At 39.6% G+C, this 19,067-nt stretch overlaps 1 protein-coding gene across 3 annotated transcripts in view; it reads right to left on the bottom strand.

Moving 5' to 3' along the window:
- The window catches only part of LOC119483354 (interleukin-1 receptor accessory protein-like 1), a 314,228-nt gene that overhangs the window by 94,620 nt on the left and 200,541 nt on the right, over window positions 1-19,067 (bottom strand). For all 3 annotated transcript variants that reach the window (XM_037761374.1, XM_037761376.1, XM_037761375.1), the window contains one exon: window positions 7,568-7,642. In XM_037761374.1, the coding sequence (XP_037617302.1) occupies window positions 7,568-7,642 (75 nt within the window). The remainder of the gene's footprint in view (window positions 1-7,567; window positions 7,643-19,067) is intronic.

The following is a 19,067-nucleotide window of genomic DNA, read 5'->3' as shown; positions in this document are numbered from 1 at the left end:
TTTGATGGAAACTTTGCAGCTCAAAAGCATGACACTACCCGAGCGGGAGCTAGAAGATGATGTTTTCCCGCCTGCAGAATGTACCGAATATAACACCGAGCGATGCTTTTGAGATGCGTTTAATTTAAAACTTGAGTGGGATAAAATAGCAGCGTGTGCCGTCTGTACCTGTGCCATGAAGGCTTTAACACTCGAGTCTGGTTCCAGGCCTGTCTTTGGGGTTAAAGTGACAACAAACACGAGTGGCCTCATCTATAAAAAGTGTTGATTCTGCACACATACCAGCCAAGTTGAGTGGGCGTTAGGTTCAAATGTTTTTATTTCAAAGTTAATGTAGCATTATGTAAATTAGGCCAAACCTCTTAAAAATCCGATGATCCGAAAAACTGGCACTGCCATTTTCAAAGGCATCCCTTGACCTCTGACCTCAAGATATGTGAATGGAAATGGGTTTTATGGGTACAAATGAGACACAGCAGTACAAATGTGTTATTTTCCCCTATTCTAAAATGGGTCTCACTGTAAAGCTGAGACTCTTGTGGATCCAATGAGCTCAACTGTATTCATGTGTGATGATGTTAGTCCCCATAGCAGCCATTTCATTGTAGTGAACTTTAAAGCCACAAACTAGAGACCTAGAGCATTCAGGGGATGGATGGCTTTCCTACGTAGATTAACAATAAAGGGGTTTGTGAGCAGTTTACACAACAGAAGTGCTCGCTATCCAATAGCAGAAATCTCCAAATGTCAAAAGTTTTTGATCCCAAATCACAGCATGGCTTTTTCTACGGTGTTCCTCAAGGTCTTGGTGTCTTAATGTGGTAGTTTGGAGGGATTATTTATAATTTTTATCAATTCTCGAGTGGTAAAAAAATGGATAACTTTAACAAATCTGTGTAACAAATTACCCAAAAATTGCTTCAACATAATAGAGAATGGGAATGGACATCATATACATCTATTTGCATTTTCTAAGCCCTTATACACTATGTAAAGCACTTCAAATTTCCTGTTTGAAATGAGCTATTTAAATAAACTCTCCATGCTTAACAAAAACATAACAAAGGTCAAGAATCGAGCTTCAGAGTGAGCAGGTGGCATGTAAAGACAACACATGATTTCTGTGTTACAAGTGAGGAAAAACAACAAAATCAATAAACCCTCAAGTGATAATCATGTCTTCCTGACCCCTTCGACGTTTACATGCTTTCTCCGAGACTCTTGGTATTTACTTTGAACACAATCTATCACACACGGCTACCTGTCTGCAGCATGATGGGGAAATTCCTGCCCACTGCAGATTGTCAGTGCGCCATCCGAGACATCAATATCAATCGTTTAATATTGGAAATGGCGCCTGAATCGACTCGATAAGATCCCGTACATTACACCATTAGAAGATCAAAATCCATACGGCTACAGGAGGAAATCTGCTCCGTGATAACGGGATGATCAACGTTCATAGATTGATAAAAGTCAAGTAAAGGTTATACATTGCGAGACCATCTGTTGGACTGAGTTGCGACCACGTTCGAACAGTGTTGGTGACATTTTGTCTGCTCGTTCATCATTTCTTCCTAATGGCGCTCTGTTTTCTGCAGAGGACGGAATAAAAAAAACACAGGAGAAACCTACAGAATTGACGTCTTAATGTGACGGTTTCAATGTCAGCTTAGAGGAAGTGGGCGTATCATAGCAACCTGACCTGCGCCAGAATGACAGTGCATTGATGTGCTAACCTCATCATTACCAAAAGACTGCACATTCTAATTTGATGCCAACTCCGAGTCAATTCGGGATAATGATGGTTTTGTTCTGAGGTACTGTATCATTAAACAATGTAACTCCTTCCGATGACTGACTCAAGACCGATTTCCAGTTTACACTGTTATTATTCACCAACCAACAAATGAGGAAGCTCAACCTCTGAGAGGAGTACAGATTGTCAGATTGTTATAGAGAGGCTGCGGAGAACAAAGAGATTTCCACAATGAGCCCTTCTGAGATGCGAAGTGATACGGATTTTCAAGCTATGTAATTAAAAGAATGCCTTTTGTATTACTCCAGTGGTTTGAAAGTAATATGTTGAATCTTGTACTACTACAAAGATGACATTAAATTCATTAGGAATTTATAATATTACCCATAATTCTGTTCTCATAATCCCAAAGTAGAACGATGGTACAGAACGTGGACAAAAGTATATGAGCATCAAAACATTACACTGATATTTGATTAATGAACATCTCAAAACCATGGGCATTAATATGCTGCTATAACTATTTCAGAGCCATGGTCAGGGCCATAGATTCTAACTTAATGATATCTCAGAGCCATGGTTGGGGCCATAGATTCTAACTTACTGATATCTCAGAGTCGTGGTCGGGGCTGTAGTTTATCTTTTGCTGATATTTCAGAGTCATGGTCGGGCCATAGATTCAAATTTACAGATATTTCAGAGCCATGGTCGGGGCCATATATTCTAACTTACTGATATTTCAGAGCCATGGTCGGGGCCATAGATTCTAACTTACTGATATTTCAGAGCCGTGGTTGGGGCCATAGATTCTAACTTACTGATATGTCAGAGCCGTGGTCGGGGTCATAGATTCTAACTTACTGATATTTCAGAGCCGTGGTCGGGGCAATAGATTCAAACTAACTGATATTTCAGAGCCATCGTCCGGGTCATAGATTTTAACTTACTGATATTTCAGAGCCATGGTCGGGGCCACAGATTCTAACTTACTGACATTTCAGAGCCATGGTCAGGGCCGTAGATTCTAACTTGCACAAACCTCAGTCAGATAAAGGATCAATGAGTAAGGCACTGTTCATTCTAAACAACAATGGCGGCTCCTGGATAGGTTAGCGTTGATGATGTAATATCATCAGTTATATCAAAACGGAAAGAACTGAAGGCTTCTCTCGATGGAAAAGATGTTTTCGCTCTTGGACAGCAGCCTAAATGGAATAGAAGGCTGTGTTTTGAGGTAGGGGTGTATCTGTGACCTTTGACCCTTTCCCGTGTTCACAATTAGTTTCTGCGCTACTATCCGTCTTTGACCGAAAACAACCCGTCCCTTAAAGGGTACCAAACGGCATTGTGGGAAACAGCAAATTACTAACTGGGGAGGACAAGAAAACAAGGCAGTTTTGGGGAAAAGTGAATGCACCAAAAGAATCAATTCAATTACTCAAACACAAAACAACACTTGGGATTCATTGAATATTACAGACTGATGATGCATAACAGTAAGACAGAAAGATGGAGGGCTTCTTAAACCGTTCAGGTGAGAGCTCAAAAGGGTATTTCGGAGGAATTTAGCAAAGAGGCTCAGACAGCACCTTGTTTTCTCTCTGCTGCAATTTCAGAAAACTGGCTGTGGTGTCGTAATGTCAAGTGTCAGGGGATGGAGTGTGATATCTTGAGGAAGGAGGCAGTCGAAAGGGCTCGAAGTTTTAACAGCCAATCAAGATCACAGGGGAACTTGCTGGGTATTCCCAGAATGAACATCACAAAGTGCCACAATGGTCGTAAATTCAATCCAACACGAAATAAAATGTCAGGATAGGTAGGCGAGTGAGGCCCGCGGAGTGACACGTCAGCCCTGCATGGAAAACAGCATTACAACAAATCAAACCTGGCAGCGGAACAAAGGCTAAAGAAGCTGCGTCTGGAGGTTGAATCCCTGGTTGGGTTGAAAAACACAAAAGTGGCACAAACATGTCCAAACGTTAAGGAAATAAATCACCCCGTTGTCAAAGTGTTTAAAAATCGTGCACATTAGCACTCGACTGGAAGCAGGCTTGCACCGCAGTTAGTCTGCTTGGCTTGACTGCAGACAATTATTCTACATCTGCAGAAGACAGAGTGAAAGCAGCGCGCATTGAACTGTCAGACAGAATTACAGACCCAAACTACAACAGATCTGTCCCACAGAGAAAGCAGTGGAAAGACATACCCACCAAGAGCATTTTTACAACATGTTTTAATCATTATCAATTAGAACTGAGGATCCATTAGGAGACAAAATAGGGAGTCGGACGATGCGCGCTGATTAATTGGGGCCCCCCATTTACAGATCTCTCCGCTCATCCCTTGAGTTCCATAACACGAGCCTGAAAAGTGTCCCTCCACGTTCGCCTTTCCCCCACTCCTCTCGCTCTCTCCCTCTCACCTGCCTAATTAACTGTCAGCCGAAGCCATTTGCGTTTCTATATTTCATGGGAGGATGAATATTAAAATTCCGCCAAAAACTGCCACACCGCGTTTGACTGGGCTCTCGGCGGATGACAAGAGCGCGCCAGCAGCCCGACGCTGAGAGGAAGTGATGGGGGCTTGTACGGGCAGAGAATCAAATAGGTGTTCATCATATATTATGTACGCAGAGGTGCTGACTCTGGGTAGAATATCAATGGGTGCAGTGGAAATCAAAATCAAGAGGAAAAACAATCCAGAACAGTAGTTCTGAACCTATTTTCCTTGACGCCCTGCTATTTGTATGTAAGAAATATTTTCCCGTGTCATCACCCTAAAAAGAAATACAAATCCTCGAACAAAATCTTCAATTTGAAAAAAGTGATTCATCGGATTAAATAAGTTAGTCTTATTTTATTAAATCAACTTTCTTTAATGAATATATGTCAGTCAGTGTGTGCCTTTGTTCGTGTGCGGCGGGCAGGAGGGAGAGCAAACCGTAGCTTGACCTCAGTGAAAATGCTGTTTTTGAAAGGCTAAACGGCAACAAAGTCAACTTTCTTTAATGACTATAAGTCAGTCAGTGCGTGCCTCCCTTTGTGTGCGGCGGGCGGTAGAGAAAACCGCAGTTAGACCGCAGTGAAAATGCTGTTTTTGAAAGGCTAAACGGCAACAAATATGGATTTAATCAGAATATTTTGTTGGATAAAACATGTTGTGAATTTTTGAAATCATTACATCTATCTTTTTCCAAAAAACATTGACTTTTGGACTTAACAACACTCAGGAGTTATTGGAAATGTTCGGATAACACAAGTCGGAAACAATTCTATGCAGCTCATACTGGAATCATCAGCAATCGCAGCATGTGTCTTTTCTTTCTAACCAGTATTGCCTGTTCTCTCCGCTATCAGGTAATGGATTTCGAGAACCATCATCATCCACCATCAAACACTTAATCAGATGAAAAAAAAGCCAGGGAGGCTTTTATCCATCATCAATTTTAAAGCTACAATGATTTGCGCCTATTTTCTGATTGCCACCTTTTTACCTCTTTGAGCCAGTTGTGTTCATCGCCCATGACAAATTGACTTCAAAGGAAGCCTCCATCATGACCCATTTTCCCTTCCACCAACAGCTGAGCTCTCGCCCAATAAGGCACAAAGCGAGAATTTTCCCATGGGCCCCCGTGCATCAAAAGCCGGTAAGGCGAACGGAAGACTGCCGCTCATGAGGCAGAATTGGAGGCAATCACTTGAAGTAACATCATGAATTTGAAGGTAACGCAAAGGGAGATTATGTGTGATTTCTCAGAAGTACGGGACCACTTTGATTCATCACCGACTCATTACAGCTGAGCTAACACAAGCAGCATCCATGTTACAAGATAACCAATGTGATCAGTGTAATTAGGATAGGAGGAGAAAAAGCAGCGGACATGGCTTTCAAATGACTCATCTGTTTTTTTTCTCCTATGAAGATGTAAATTCAAGGTCCATTCACAAAAGAGCACAGCCAGAGAATGGACCTAATTGAAAATCTTGTACTGAACACTTTAGTTACTTCAGGTCAGATCTGTGCAGACACACATTCAACTTATAGGGAAGTATTGGAGATCAATACAGCTCAATTGCACAGAATATTGCAAGTATCACATAGTGATAGTCTAATAGGAGCTGGTATTCAAATTATATGCGAGTCTCAAATAACAGAAGTTATTGCGGCCGGCATGAGACAATAAAAAAACACATTGGGGGTTGAAATGACTACAATGCTCACATGGTAAATGCAGCATAATATATGTATATTTCCACAGCAATAATTCCATCAGTACAACAACTAGGGGCGTAAGAAAATATCAATACACTTGAGTATCGCAATATCATGTTGATTGATACTGTATCAATTGTCAAAAACACTATTGATTTGTAATTAATAGTCGAAATGCAAATATATTGTGGCAGACAGTGGATCAGATTGCACAAAAGGTAGTGATATGATGTTACAAGGACTGTGATAAATGCAAATGCAGATCCCATGGTGTGATTTTATGCATATAGTGGTATGTTCTTAGTCGATTAGTCAACTAATCGGTAATTTTGGTCTTAGTTGGCTAAGATTTCATTAGTCGATTAGTCGTTTTTTATGCTTTTTCATGCTGAATGACTTATTTCCAAGAAGCGTATAAGCACATCTCTGGTAAACACAAGATTTAAAGTGGTGCTTTTGTGTGATTCTTTGCGGAGAAACTCAGTGTTACGATCCGTCCATTAAATCAAGTAATTGACTAGTTGACAAAATCGTATCAGTGTTAGTTGGCTAAGATATTTCTTTGGTCGAGGACAGCCCATAGTTCTTTATACTATGATAGTTCACCTAAAACGAGATAAAAAAAAATCTAAATATATCACCTCGCTTACAGTATCGTGATATATCGCGATATATCGTATCATGATACGTAACGTATCGCCAGATTCTTGCCAATACACAGCCCTAACAACAAAAGAGTGACACTAAGCAATCTGCTGAGTGTCCCTTTGTAACAAAAATATGGATTTCACCACATTATTTTCAATCACTCTTTTGCCAATCTACTTTGCCAGTCTTTTGTTTGAGCTACTCTCAGTGGAACTCAACCATTCCTGCAAATGCTTTACGTTAAAACTGAGGTCGGTAACATTGGAGAAAACAGCAAGAGTACGCTAGATTTATAAATATTATCCAACCAAAATACCCAACACAGTGTTGCCAACTCTTTTCCGATGAAAGTAGCTAGCAGCACTAGCTCCAAAGACCTGTTCGGAAAGGCGGCATCATTCAACTTAACCTGCTCAACGTCTTTTCTATGAAATGATTGTGCAGGAAGTGTTGCGTAGCTTAACAGTGGTAGAAAGACAACATCAAAGCAGAAGCAGTTTCAATGAATTAGTGCTTAAAAAGAGTGTTTCTTTCAAAAAAGAGAAAGTGGGAGCAACAGAGGGGTGAGTATGACATGACTATGTTGTTGTCTTGATAATTCCAGGATAATTGGCGCTAATTTTATCAGCACAACAGGTACACTCGGAGGATAGGGCTGAGTTTGCATTAACAGCAAACAGCAGCAACAACAAATTAAAATGGGAGCACATCAGAAACCAGGGAGGACTCTTACTAAAATATGATAAACATGAACATATTGTTCCAAACAAAGCCACAGTTAAGTAGAACAGGACCTACTTTTGAGGGGAGCTGGCTTCACATCGGCTAATCTAGATTCTTGGAAGCGATGCCATTGTGACGAGCCGGGGCATATGCCACGAGTGTGACACCATCAATGGACAGAAAAAAATAAGCCGTCGGTGAGGGGAATGAAACATGTCTCCTTACCTATTGCCATCTCTATGACGCTCATTTGGCTCTCCGAGGGGGAAAGGATTTTTGGCGGCTTGTCTGTCAGGGGAGCTGCGGAAAAGACAAACAAGAGAAGAAAAGGCAGAGCACATTAAATTCCACATCTCTCTCCCCCGTGGACAGTGGGAGTATGATTTATTCATTAAAGACCACAATAAAGGCTGCATTAAAATGGGAACAAATAAAAGGAAATATAATATTTAAAGAGTGGACGGAGAGAAAAAAATGGATGAGTCAGAATTCAAAAGCTTTAAACATCACGCTTTTCAAAAGAAGCAGCTGCTTCAATGCTATTCGTTCCTTGTAGAAAATGAGTAAGTGATGATATGGCTTTGACGCGGACTGCAATACAAACTGTGCTGTATATACAGCAGCTGTGCAACCAGTCAACCATTTCTGAATCTACAGAATACATACCCTAAGGTAAAGAATCCTTCACAGCTGCAGTGGGCATGGGAAGGTTAAGAGCTGCTGCAGGAGATGCGGTATTTTCAGCTGTTTACAGCTGGGAAATGTACTCAAAATACTATAAATGCTTACAGTATCTATTAAAATAATACATAAAACTTTTGCACAAGCATGTGAAAATGTCATGGGTTGCTGATCTGAAAGTGTATCACAGTAACATTAGAACAGTCTTCGTCCCAACACCCTTCGAATACACACCAACTCCAATTAGACAGCTGCTGAGTAACAAAAGACGTGCACTTAGAGGCTCCTCATTATAATGATTCCCTAATTGGTTCTAGTCTTCAAAGTGGCAGCGGAGAGGTTTTCTATCTGCGCACGTTGGGAAATACTCGGAGGGACGGGGCTTGTTTCAGTACAAATGACTTGCGGTTTGACTGGAGAAGCGATCGCCCAGCTGAACCTGGGAAAAAAAAAAAGTTCACATTGAACCTCCGTACTCCGGTTCTCTGGTGACACCACAGCGGAGGGTGTTAGCTACGATTACATGTTGATATAAAAGCCTTCTGGCTAGTTATCATCCCGGTTATTCAGATTCGTTCCATTTATATATTCAGTTATTCTTCGTGAGTATTCAAAGATCCATTTGGCCTCTGTGATTGTGCAACACATGAGAGTTTTATGATGCAAATGCGAGACCCTTCAAATCCACTTTTCCACTGCTGAGTTCTGTAGGCGAGATTCTGTCTTGACAAGGCCAGTTAAATAAAACAGTCAACAATTTTATTCAAATTATTTTGGTCTTAATAGCAGCAACATTTTACACCATGTCTTGTGTACATAAAGGCTCTTTATCGATTCCTCAATCTATAGAGACGACATGCAGATTCACATTTTAACATATTTTATGTTCTACCACCTTCTATGGTCAAAGTTTAGGGGTAAGATCACAGCCATGGTTAAAATAAACCAACACTATTACCGGTTGAAAACATTAAAGGGAGACACCCCAGGTGAAAAGGGTACAAATTTAACCAATAGATATCACCATGAAACTCCCCCAGTTGATTGCTTACACTAAGACAATTCTTTTTTGTATTACAAGTTTTCTGTAAATGTATGTTTAAATATGCAAATGAGGCGTTATCTTACCAAATATGTGCTAATTTTCATACATTTCCAGAATAGTAATCTGAACATTGGAGCCTGGTTCAAAGCTCTTGTTTCATTTTGTTGACATATTAGAGTCAAATGTTTTTACAGAGGGGATTTTGGACATCTCTTTTTAACACTCCATATATCAGAAAATACTGTCAACAACCATAAAAAAAAAAACATTTTTGCCATGTTTTTAGGGATAAATTGTTATTTAAATCCGGCTATGAATAATATCTGAACAAACCTTTCTGTTAAAACCATCAAACTATAGACAGGAATGAAATTGGAAAGTTTGGTGTATGAGAAAAAGCTAATTTTGAGAAAACAACCTTTACAGATGTGTATTGTAAAATTCCATACATTTTGTAAGACACTACATGTGAGTAGGGTAACGTTTTTTAACTAATAGATATCACCATGAAACTCCCCCAGTTGATTACTTACATTAAGAAAATTATTTTTTGTATTACAAGTTTTCTGAATTTAATGTTTAAATATGGAAATGAGGCATTATCTAATGCTAATTTGGGGTGAATTTAGGGGTAATCTACAGATACAAATAGGCAATGTGCAGTAAAATAAACACCTAAATGTGTATTGTGAATGTTTTCACTCGACTAGTCTGAAAGAGGACATGTTATGGAAGCAAAATAGCCCAAAATCTTGACCCATCCATCCACTGTCAACCATTTTGTGGCTCAACATTGTGTTACGTATGACAATAATTTGCATAATTTGCATGTCCGCTAGCATTTACTGTCGGGTAAACCTAAACACAGGCCTTTTTCAAGCATTTGAACAACATTTTTGGTGCCTCTGATTGCAACGAAGAAGCAGAGATGACTTGATTGGCGTCATTTATCTGTAGACACTATGTAATCAGCCACAGACGCCGAGACTTGCAGCTTTGCAGAAAAACATACAATTTTTAGAAGCATCATCTGGGAGAAACACTGCAATAAACGGTAAAAGTCTGCACACAAGTCTGATGAGCAAATCAAGTCAAAATGTCAAACGCTATTGGCGAAATATGTAAAAACACAGGGGACCATAACAGAGTGTGGATATTCTGCCTTTACTTTTCCTCTCTTGGTGCCAGCTCTTGATTTGTTTGGATGTACTTCTTATTTAAAATTGCACTCGGTAAAAATACAACTTTCCTTCAGTAGTATCCACTCGCTTGTGCTTATAAAAGAACCTTTCCCTTGCTCTGATGTCCAGTCAATTGACAGATAAAACCATAATGTAGCCTTAAATAAAGGATCATGCAATTTGTTAAGAGGAGTGGGCTGAAAGCAGGGGGAAAAAATGCCTATGTGAGCTCATTAATTACAAATTCAAAAAAAGAACCACAGCAAATTATGCCTTTCCCTGGGCCTGGCGTGTTTCAGTTCTGTGTAAAGAAATCTCATTACCTTAATTACCTTTTTTCTTGATGAAATATGCTTAGATTATTTTGTTTCATTATGACTTGAAAAGAAATAACAGTTTTTTTTTTTCCACTCTGATGGTTTGTCTTACACAAGACAATGCTGGATTTGAAGAGAGAGAGAAAATGGTGCACGGGCAGGGATGTGGCTGCATGTATTTATAGTAACATGAAAAGGGAGCTCAGCTGGGGATACAAACATCAAACATGGAGGAGCCACAGCTCGTTGCTTCCGCTCTGAAAGTGAATTTGAAATTATACGTTATATATTTGCATTAATGATAAAACAACGCAGAAATGCAATAGAGTAGTAGAATAATTGTTCTAATTACCCAAACCCAACTAAGATCCAAAGATATGTGCAACTGCAGTACTGTCAAACAGACAATTTAATCACTTCTTCTTCTTCTTCTGGAGGTAGGAAAGCAAGATAATGTCTGAAGTTACACAATCACCTGGCAGGATGTTAAAAACAGGAAAATGTGGCGCAGGTTGAAAACAAACAGAGAAAACTGTCTGGCTGGCGACCTATCCTAAACTTAACCATTCCAGGTCAATACCAAACCTTAACCATTGTACGTCAACGCCTATCCTCAACCATTCGAGGTCAATGCCTAACCTTAACTATTGGAGGTCAATGCCTAACCTCAAACATTTGAGGTCAATGCCTAACCTTAACTATTCGAGGTAAATGCTTAACGTCAACCATTTGAGGTCAATACCTAACCACAACGATTCAAGGTCAATGCCTAACCTTAACCATTCAAGGTCAATGCCTAACATTAACCATTCAAGGTCAATGCCTAACCTCAACCATACAAGGTCAATGCCTAAACTCAACCACTCAAGATCAATGCCTAACCTTAACCATTCAAGGTCAACGCCTAACCGTAACCATTCAAGGTCAATGCCTAACTTCAACCATTCAAGGTCAATGCCTAAACTCAACTACTCAAGATCAATGCCTAACCTTAACCATTCAAGGTCAACGCCTAACCTTAACCATTCGAGGTCAATGCCTAACCTCAACAGTGAGTTTATGATAGAGTACGTAGTCTCATATAATACCATTACAGTTTTATAGGTACTGTTTGTGCATCCTATCTGAAGGTTCTCCAGCCATTATAGTCATCAGTGTGTTGGTGTGGACCAGCACAAATGGGAGTTTCCATTAAGACCAGATTGAACACACATTACTGCTGGGTTATCTGCTGTTTCTGCCATTTTACCACCTTGAAACTGAGGCCTTAGTCTCCTATGTCCTTTGACTGTGACAACTCCAACTCCAGAATGTCATCTGAGCAAAGGAGGATTAATTTATTGACTCAATTAAAAGGGCATGCCATACTGCTCACTGTGGTAACCTCACTTTGCAATTTAAACTGACAAGATGGATGTATTTTTAAGATTATTTTTAAGACTATAGAGGCTCTCTTTCATTCAAATGTGAAGTCTCGTTTTGAAATGCCGGTTAAACTGAGCCAGCTGAAGGTGAAATCCCAATCCTGGAAGGTACTCAAAGTTGTGGCACAAGCTAATTTTAAAGCTAAAGGTAAAAAAGTAGGAGAAGGCGGTTTAACTCATCCAAATCAAGGGCACGCTGCTGATATGCTGTTTGTCAGTCGGATCCCACCACGCTGGAAGGCACGCAAACACTCACAGACACACACAAATTTGAGATGCATTAGTGAAGCTGGCTGGTCTTCAACTACAAAACCATAATTCTGCGGGGGGTTATTATAAAAGGGAGTGGGCAGGCTTTTCGCTGAGGGGCGAGAAACACATCCAGCCTGACCTGCTTCCCTACACACAAACGGCATAAGCACACACACACACATTCCTGAGCACATAAACATCGAAAAAAGGCCTGACGTTGGTATCAGCTGGGGAGAAAATCTTTAAAGTGTCCCTCACAGGGCCTGTGATCCGCTCTCGCTGTGATCACATGATGATGGATGGGGGGGATGGAGTAATGAAATAGGAAAAAAAAGACCTTGTTCTCCCCCATTAACTCTCCCGTCACCTTCTCTCCCTCCCCTATCTGTCTGTCGCTCGCTGTGCGTCTTTGTCACTCTGTCTGTCTGTTTCCGTCGCTCTCAGGGGTGAGAGAGAGAGAGAGAGAGAGAGAGAAGGAAGATGAAAAAGGAGGGAGAGGAGGAAGGAGAAGGTTGTGGTCCTCTGTTCACACCTCATTAAAGACCACTTCAGCAGACATAGATTAAGAGGAGTAGTGTGTGGGTCTGTGTGTGTTTGTGAGCTTTAGATCGTTAAAGGGAAGAGACAGTGTGAGTTCAACGGGAGAAAATAAATGAAAGCACTTTTAGAGCAACTTGAGAGGCAAATCTTGTTAGTCGAACACGTGAAAGAAAAAAAATAAATGATCTTTTTTTTTTCACATCTTGCAAGCAACAAATTCGACCCCGTTATGTTTCTGATTCAGTTTCTTCAAATCAGAAATCACTGAATGTCAATCATGATCAGTGACTAGAAAAGCTGACGGGCTAATAAAATGCTACAGTGTTACATACGTACATGTTCGCAATTCATTGTAACATTGTGAAATCTGTTCATAAGAACCCAGTAATGATTGGCACTAATCAACGTATCATACAACGGTTTGTATGATATCTTATGAAAGGTTATTACTCATTTTCTGTGTGTTTTCCTACGAATGTCCAGCAACATGTGATGCACATGTGAATTTCCGCTCGTTACATGCATACAGTCTTTTCAAAATAAACTTCTGTCTTCACAGGACACAGCTTAGTTAGGTTTGGGCAACAAACCTACCTAGGTTAAGGTAACAAAACTATTTAGTTATGTTTAGGCAACAAAACTATTTAGTTAGGTTTAGGTAACAAAACTACTTAGTTAGTTTTACATAACAAAACTATTTAGTTAGGTAACAAAGCTACTTAGTTAGGTAATAAAGCAACTTAGTTAGGTTTAGGCAACAAACCTACCTAGGTTTAGGTAACAAAACTACTTAGTTAGGCAACAAAACTACTTAGTTAGGTTAAGATAACAAAACCTCTTACTTAGGTCTAGGCAACAAAACCACTTAGTTAGGTTTGGGTAACAAAACTACTTAGTTAGGTTTAGGCAACAAAACTACTTAGTTAGGTTTAGGCAACACATCTACTTAGTTAGATTTAGGCAACAAAACTACTTAGGTTTAGGTAATAAAACTACTCAATTAGGTTTAGGCAACAAAAGTACTTAGTTAGGCTTAGGTAACAAAAGTACTTAGTTAGGTTTAGGCAACAAAAGTACTTAACTAAATAACAAAGCTACTTAGTTAGGTAACAAAACTACTTACTTATGTTTAAGAAAAGATTGTGGTTTGGGTTAAAATAACACCGGAAGTGGCGTAACTTAAGTATGGAAGTTACATGACCAAAAAATCAACGTTCTGGTTTCACACGGGGTACGAACACCAACCTACTCCCTATACTGCGTTCCTGGTTCACGATTACGTGGCTTACACACGTGTATGAGAACAGCTTGCACTTATTAGCACAGAACAGAAAGTACAGCAACAAATACAACAGCAGTATTGATGCCCTTTCCACCAGGACAAAAGCTCCTTGAAGAGTAGAGGAGGCTAAATTCAGATAATAATGTCTGAAAAAGAGTTAAAATATGGTCAAATACTGTTTTGTTTTTGTCCAAAATTACATCAAGATGAAGGAAGATGTGCAGCTGCGTAAATGGGACGTCGTCAAAACTTTTATTTTGAAGAATTAATTTGAATTTGACTATCAAAACAAAGAGTGGAGCTTTTTAAAAATGCATATATTAATGAGCATAAATGATTTAATCATGTTGTCAACTCATCACTGTGTTTAAAAGAAGGCAACAGCTGGCCTGACTTCAAACAAAGCGGGGCCTTTAAATATGTCGTTTTTCATAAATTGAATTTCAGTATAAGTGCAAAACCACCCCTGCTGAGACCTGATATATTAGAAGATATGTCCAAGTGAATCCGAAAGACAATGCAAGACTCGAATGTGTTGAATAAGTTGGCAAGAATGTCTTCAAACTGGACTTGTAGCCGAAGGGAGCTCAGGAGAACTCGGGAAGGAAGAAGAAATTTGTCAGCGGCTGTCAGGGACTGTTAAAGTTTTTGAAAAAGTAACTGGCGTCCTCGGGGCAGAGGGGATAAATGGACCGCAGACCAGAAAACTGAACTCAATAAGTCACTTTGTCAAATATAGTTTCTGCTGGTAAATAATATAACCCGTCTTGATCATCAAAAGGAGGTTAAATGACTGTGAAAAAAAACTATAAGAGAACAATACTTGAGTCAATTGCTGGAATTAAATGCTCGTAGCACATTCTCTAGTGTTTTTTGGAAGTATATTGTATTTTTGAGTGGCTGTCATCAAGTACTTACAAGGTTTTATTGCGCGCCGCTCTCTTCCATGGCTAAATATACAGGTCAATAGACTGGAAAAAAAGCCATTGTAAATTCTTAATGTGACCTAAGCTGAAGGAAAATAGCTTTCATTACCTCGCAGCAGAACCGGTGCAATTTTCCTTCGGCAAACCAGCAGTGAGTGCACAAAATGTGCAGACCAGTCAAGATACACAGATCAGCTCGTGAAAACGACGATGCTGCTGCTGCTGCCGCCTGTGATGGTGCTGCTGCTGTGTGGGAGTTAAACGTTATAGTTCTGGCAAAATAGCTGTTATTTTAGCGGGAGGACCTCGCGGCTGTTGCCCCCGAAACATCTGCCTGAGGCAAAACGGTGAATTGGAGGCAGGATGAGTGTAGTCTCTCGTGATCTCTCTGATAAAGGAGATGGAATTTAACTACTAAAAGAGGGACACAGGGAGCTATGAAGAATATACTTTATGAGAGATATGAAATCTAATTTCTTCAGATGCTCTATTATTTAGCAATTTGACGTTTCAATTGAGAAAATCATTTTTCCCCATCCAATTGCTGTGATAGCAGCATTGCAGGTGGGACAATAGTCAATTGCAGCATCTCACATGAGAAAGTGTTTTGATATTCTATTTAATTATATTCCTATTAGTGAATTATTTTTATATTCTGTTTTATGTGTTTTAAGTGTGCCTTAAACACACAGTATTTACTCTGTATCAGTCTTTACTAATTTATATTTCTTTATTATTACAATATTAATGGAATTGAATGAATAAATTGAATAAATATTAATTTTAATATTTTTCATCCATAAATTAAAAATTTTAATGAATTATATTTTTTATTATTTAAAATTCGTATTTATTTATTCATATTTTTATTTTATTTATTATTATTAACTTTTTTCTCTTGTTTTTGAATAATTTATTTTTCAATTTACAGTTATTATCTGTTATATGTACGTATTATTTAATTTGTTGTGGTCTAGGTTGTTGTAGTCATTTTTCTTAAGGAAACAATAAAATGCATGATTAAAAAAAAAGAGAATTAATTGCATTAATTGGCTCAACATGTAAGCATATTATTCTGATTGAACAGTTTTCTGCAGCAATATTCCAGGGACTCTACAATGCAGGGATTGGTTGTAGTCAGTACTGTACCCTATAATAACATTTAAACATTTCATGAGATGAGAAATAATTAAAGTAGCCAATCAAAAGAGACCCATCTAGTTGCATATTGTTCACTTGTTTGTGAGCTTTTCTTACTATCATTAGGGGAAACTGAAAGGCAGAGAATTGTACAGATGTGTCATAAAATGCTTTGGAACAAAAAGTTACTGGATTTTGTTGCCTGCCATTCCACCTCATCCTCAAAACCTCCTGGTCCACCTCCTGCCAAAGCTCTGTTGGCTTTAGATCTGTAGACCGCTGGGGTTATTGGAGTAAATGGAATCCACTGTCATGTTCCTGGAGCCATCCTGAGATGATGAGTGCTTTGTGACATGGCAGGTTATACTGCTGGAAGTATCCATTTACTATGAACACGGTCAGCAACACTATGAGTCAATTGTAGCTTTCAAATAATGCTCTGCTGGCATTGAGGTGACTAACGTGGGCCCAGAAAAGTCTCTGCACACAACTGCATTCCCGCCACGAGGCTGTACACAGGGCATGATGCTTCCATGGATGCGTACTTATAACGGCAGCCTCCTATCCACGTACAGTATGTTGCAACAACATTTGTCATGCTTTGCCATTTTTTCAATTGTCCAATTGTGGTGATGGTGTCAGTAGACAAAACAAGTCTGCTTGGCCGTCTACGATAGAAAATATTGGAAAAAAAGGTCTTCAGGAATTGGTTTCAATTGGGCAAGTTTTAATTATCCTTTCTTGTCAGCTAATATTGGCCATGATTCATGCTGTCCCGAGACGAAGACAAGCATTCACACGTTATGGGAATATCGGAGAAAACGCCAACAGCGGAAAAAGCTCATTTGAGTTAAATGTTCACCATGTCAGAACTTATAAGGCAAAAGCGGTTCCATAACAGATTTAGCGCAATCAACTCTTTTTCGACAAAGGAAAAAATAACACCGCAATTTGGGCAATTGAGCAAGTTTCATCCAATTTTGCCATTTCCACGGCTTTTCTAATGCGATACTTCAAAATGGGCATACAAATATGTGAATGTAAACACGGCTACTGTGGCCTCATTTTCTTCTTCTAGGCGTGGAACCTGCTCGTATCTACCTCAGTGCTGAGAAGTCTGTCTGCACACCATTGTTGCACTGTGCTTTCTTATATCTTCACGTCTGGCCAATAACCTCTGACCTCGCTCCATGATTTCACCTCCTGCTAACCACTTCTACACACCGCGGCGACTGGAAAAACACCATAAGGACGGCAGCCGTTTCAGAGATGCTGCAAAACACCACGTCTGGCAACCAACAATCATACCATGTAAATCAAAATCCTGTCTCGCCCTTTCGTAATATGTAGTCCAAATGTAACCGAGCCTCTGTGTGCTTTGTCGAGTCGGAGCCACTTGTTATGATGGATATTTCCGAGGTGCAAAAGATAAATCTTTTATCTGAAAGAGGATGCTGCTTGTTAAAAATGAGCTCCCCGAGCTGAAATGGTGATCTCTGAAAGCACTGGGAAATATACTATTGGAAAGAAAATGAACCCTAAAGAAATGACAATGCAATGCTCTCCGAGGATGCTTTGAGAAATACCAATATAGAAACCCCGAACAGAACATAATAAGGGTATATTTCCTTATTGAAAAAGGTGTTGTTTTAGAAAATCCATCAAAACAATTGAATATAAGAGGGCTCAAAGGATGGGACGATACATTCAGGGGAAATCATATAAATCATATAACTGTAGGCTTTGGGGATAGCTGGAGCGACTTCCATCTCCAGCGAACGTCTTTGAAAAAGAAAGCCATAATTACTCACAATGCTCACACATATGGTATACGGAGACTTTTGCTCTAATGAGATGTCTGTTTGAATTTGATGCATACTTTTTGAACCTTGTGCAACTGTAAATATTTGCACTGCTGAAGAAAAAGTGTCCACAAATGGATCATATGCGACTAATCATGCACGGCTAAGAAAGAGTCACTTGTTAATTAGAGAGGCCCGCGCTCATTACTCACCTGTTTCCTCAGCGGTGGCCACCCGCCTCAGAAACGTGTTATTCACTCGGCGATAAGGAGGGTGGGAGGTGGGAGGGATGGTGATATGTTTCAAGCCGCCCAGCCTAAAATATCCCCGAGGGGAGGAGTTGAGGATGAGTCAGAGAGGAAGGAGATGGCGGTGGAAAAAGAAGTGGTGCTGCGAGAGAGCTTGGGGTGCTGTATGAAAAGGGTTTCGCGGTGGGAGTGGGAGAGTGCAGCTGGGAAGAGACGGAAATAAAAAAAAAAAAATGGAGATGCTGTTTGGCACTTCTGAAATAACAAGAAAGTGGGTTTGTGTGTGTTGGGAGAGAGTTTGGGTCAGTGCTTGGGTGTGAAAATGCTTAATGATGGAGGTTGAAGGAGGAAAGCGAGCTGGGTTAACACATTGCTGATTGACATCCTGTCATACCCACTAGCTTTCTATCTCAAGCAATGTTGTTATGAAGCTGTGTTGCTATGTGTTGCCATGTGTTGTTATTTGTTCTTATGAAGCTATGTGTTGTTATGAGGCTGTGTTGTTATGTTTTGTTTTGAAGCTATGTGTTGCTATGTTTTGTTATGAAGCTATGTGTTGCTATGTTTTGTTATAAGGGTGTGTTGTTATGAAGCTTTGTGTTGTTATGAGGCTGTGTTGTTATGTTTTGTTATGAAGCTATGTGTTGCTATGTTTTGTTATGAAGCTATGTGTTGTTATGTGTTGTTATGAAGCTGTGTCGTTATGAAGCTATGCGTTGTTATGTGTTGTTATGAGGCTGTGTTTTTATGAAGCTATGTGTTGTTATGAGGCTGTGTTGATATGAAGCTATGTGTTTGTATGTGTTGTTATGAAGCTATGTGTTGTTATGAAGCTGTGTTGTCATGTTTTGTTATGAAGCTATGTGTTGTTATGAAACTTTGTGTTT

Source organism: Sebastes umbrosus, chromosome 24, assembly GCF_015220745.1.
Source record: "Sebastes umbrosus isolate fSebUmb1 chromosome 24, fSebUmb1.pri, whole genome shotgun sequence".
Classification (NCBI taxonomy): Eukaryota; Metazoa; Chordata; class Actinopteri; order Perciformes; family Sebastidae; genus Sebastes; species Sebastes umbrosus.
The sequence above is the reverse complement of the archived record's forward strand: the minus strand, read 5'-3'. Positions and strand labels throughout refer to the sequence as shown.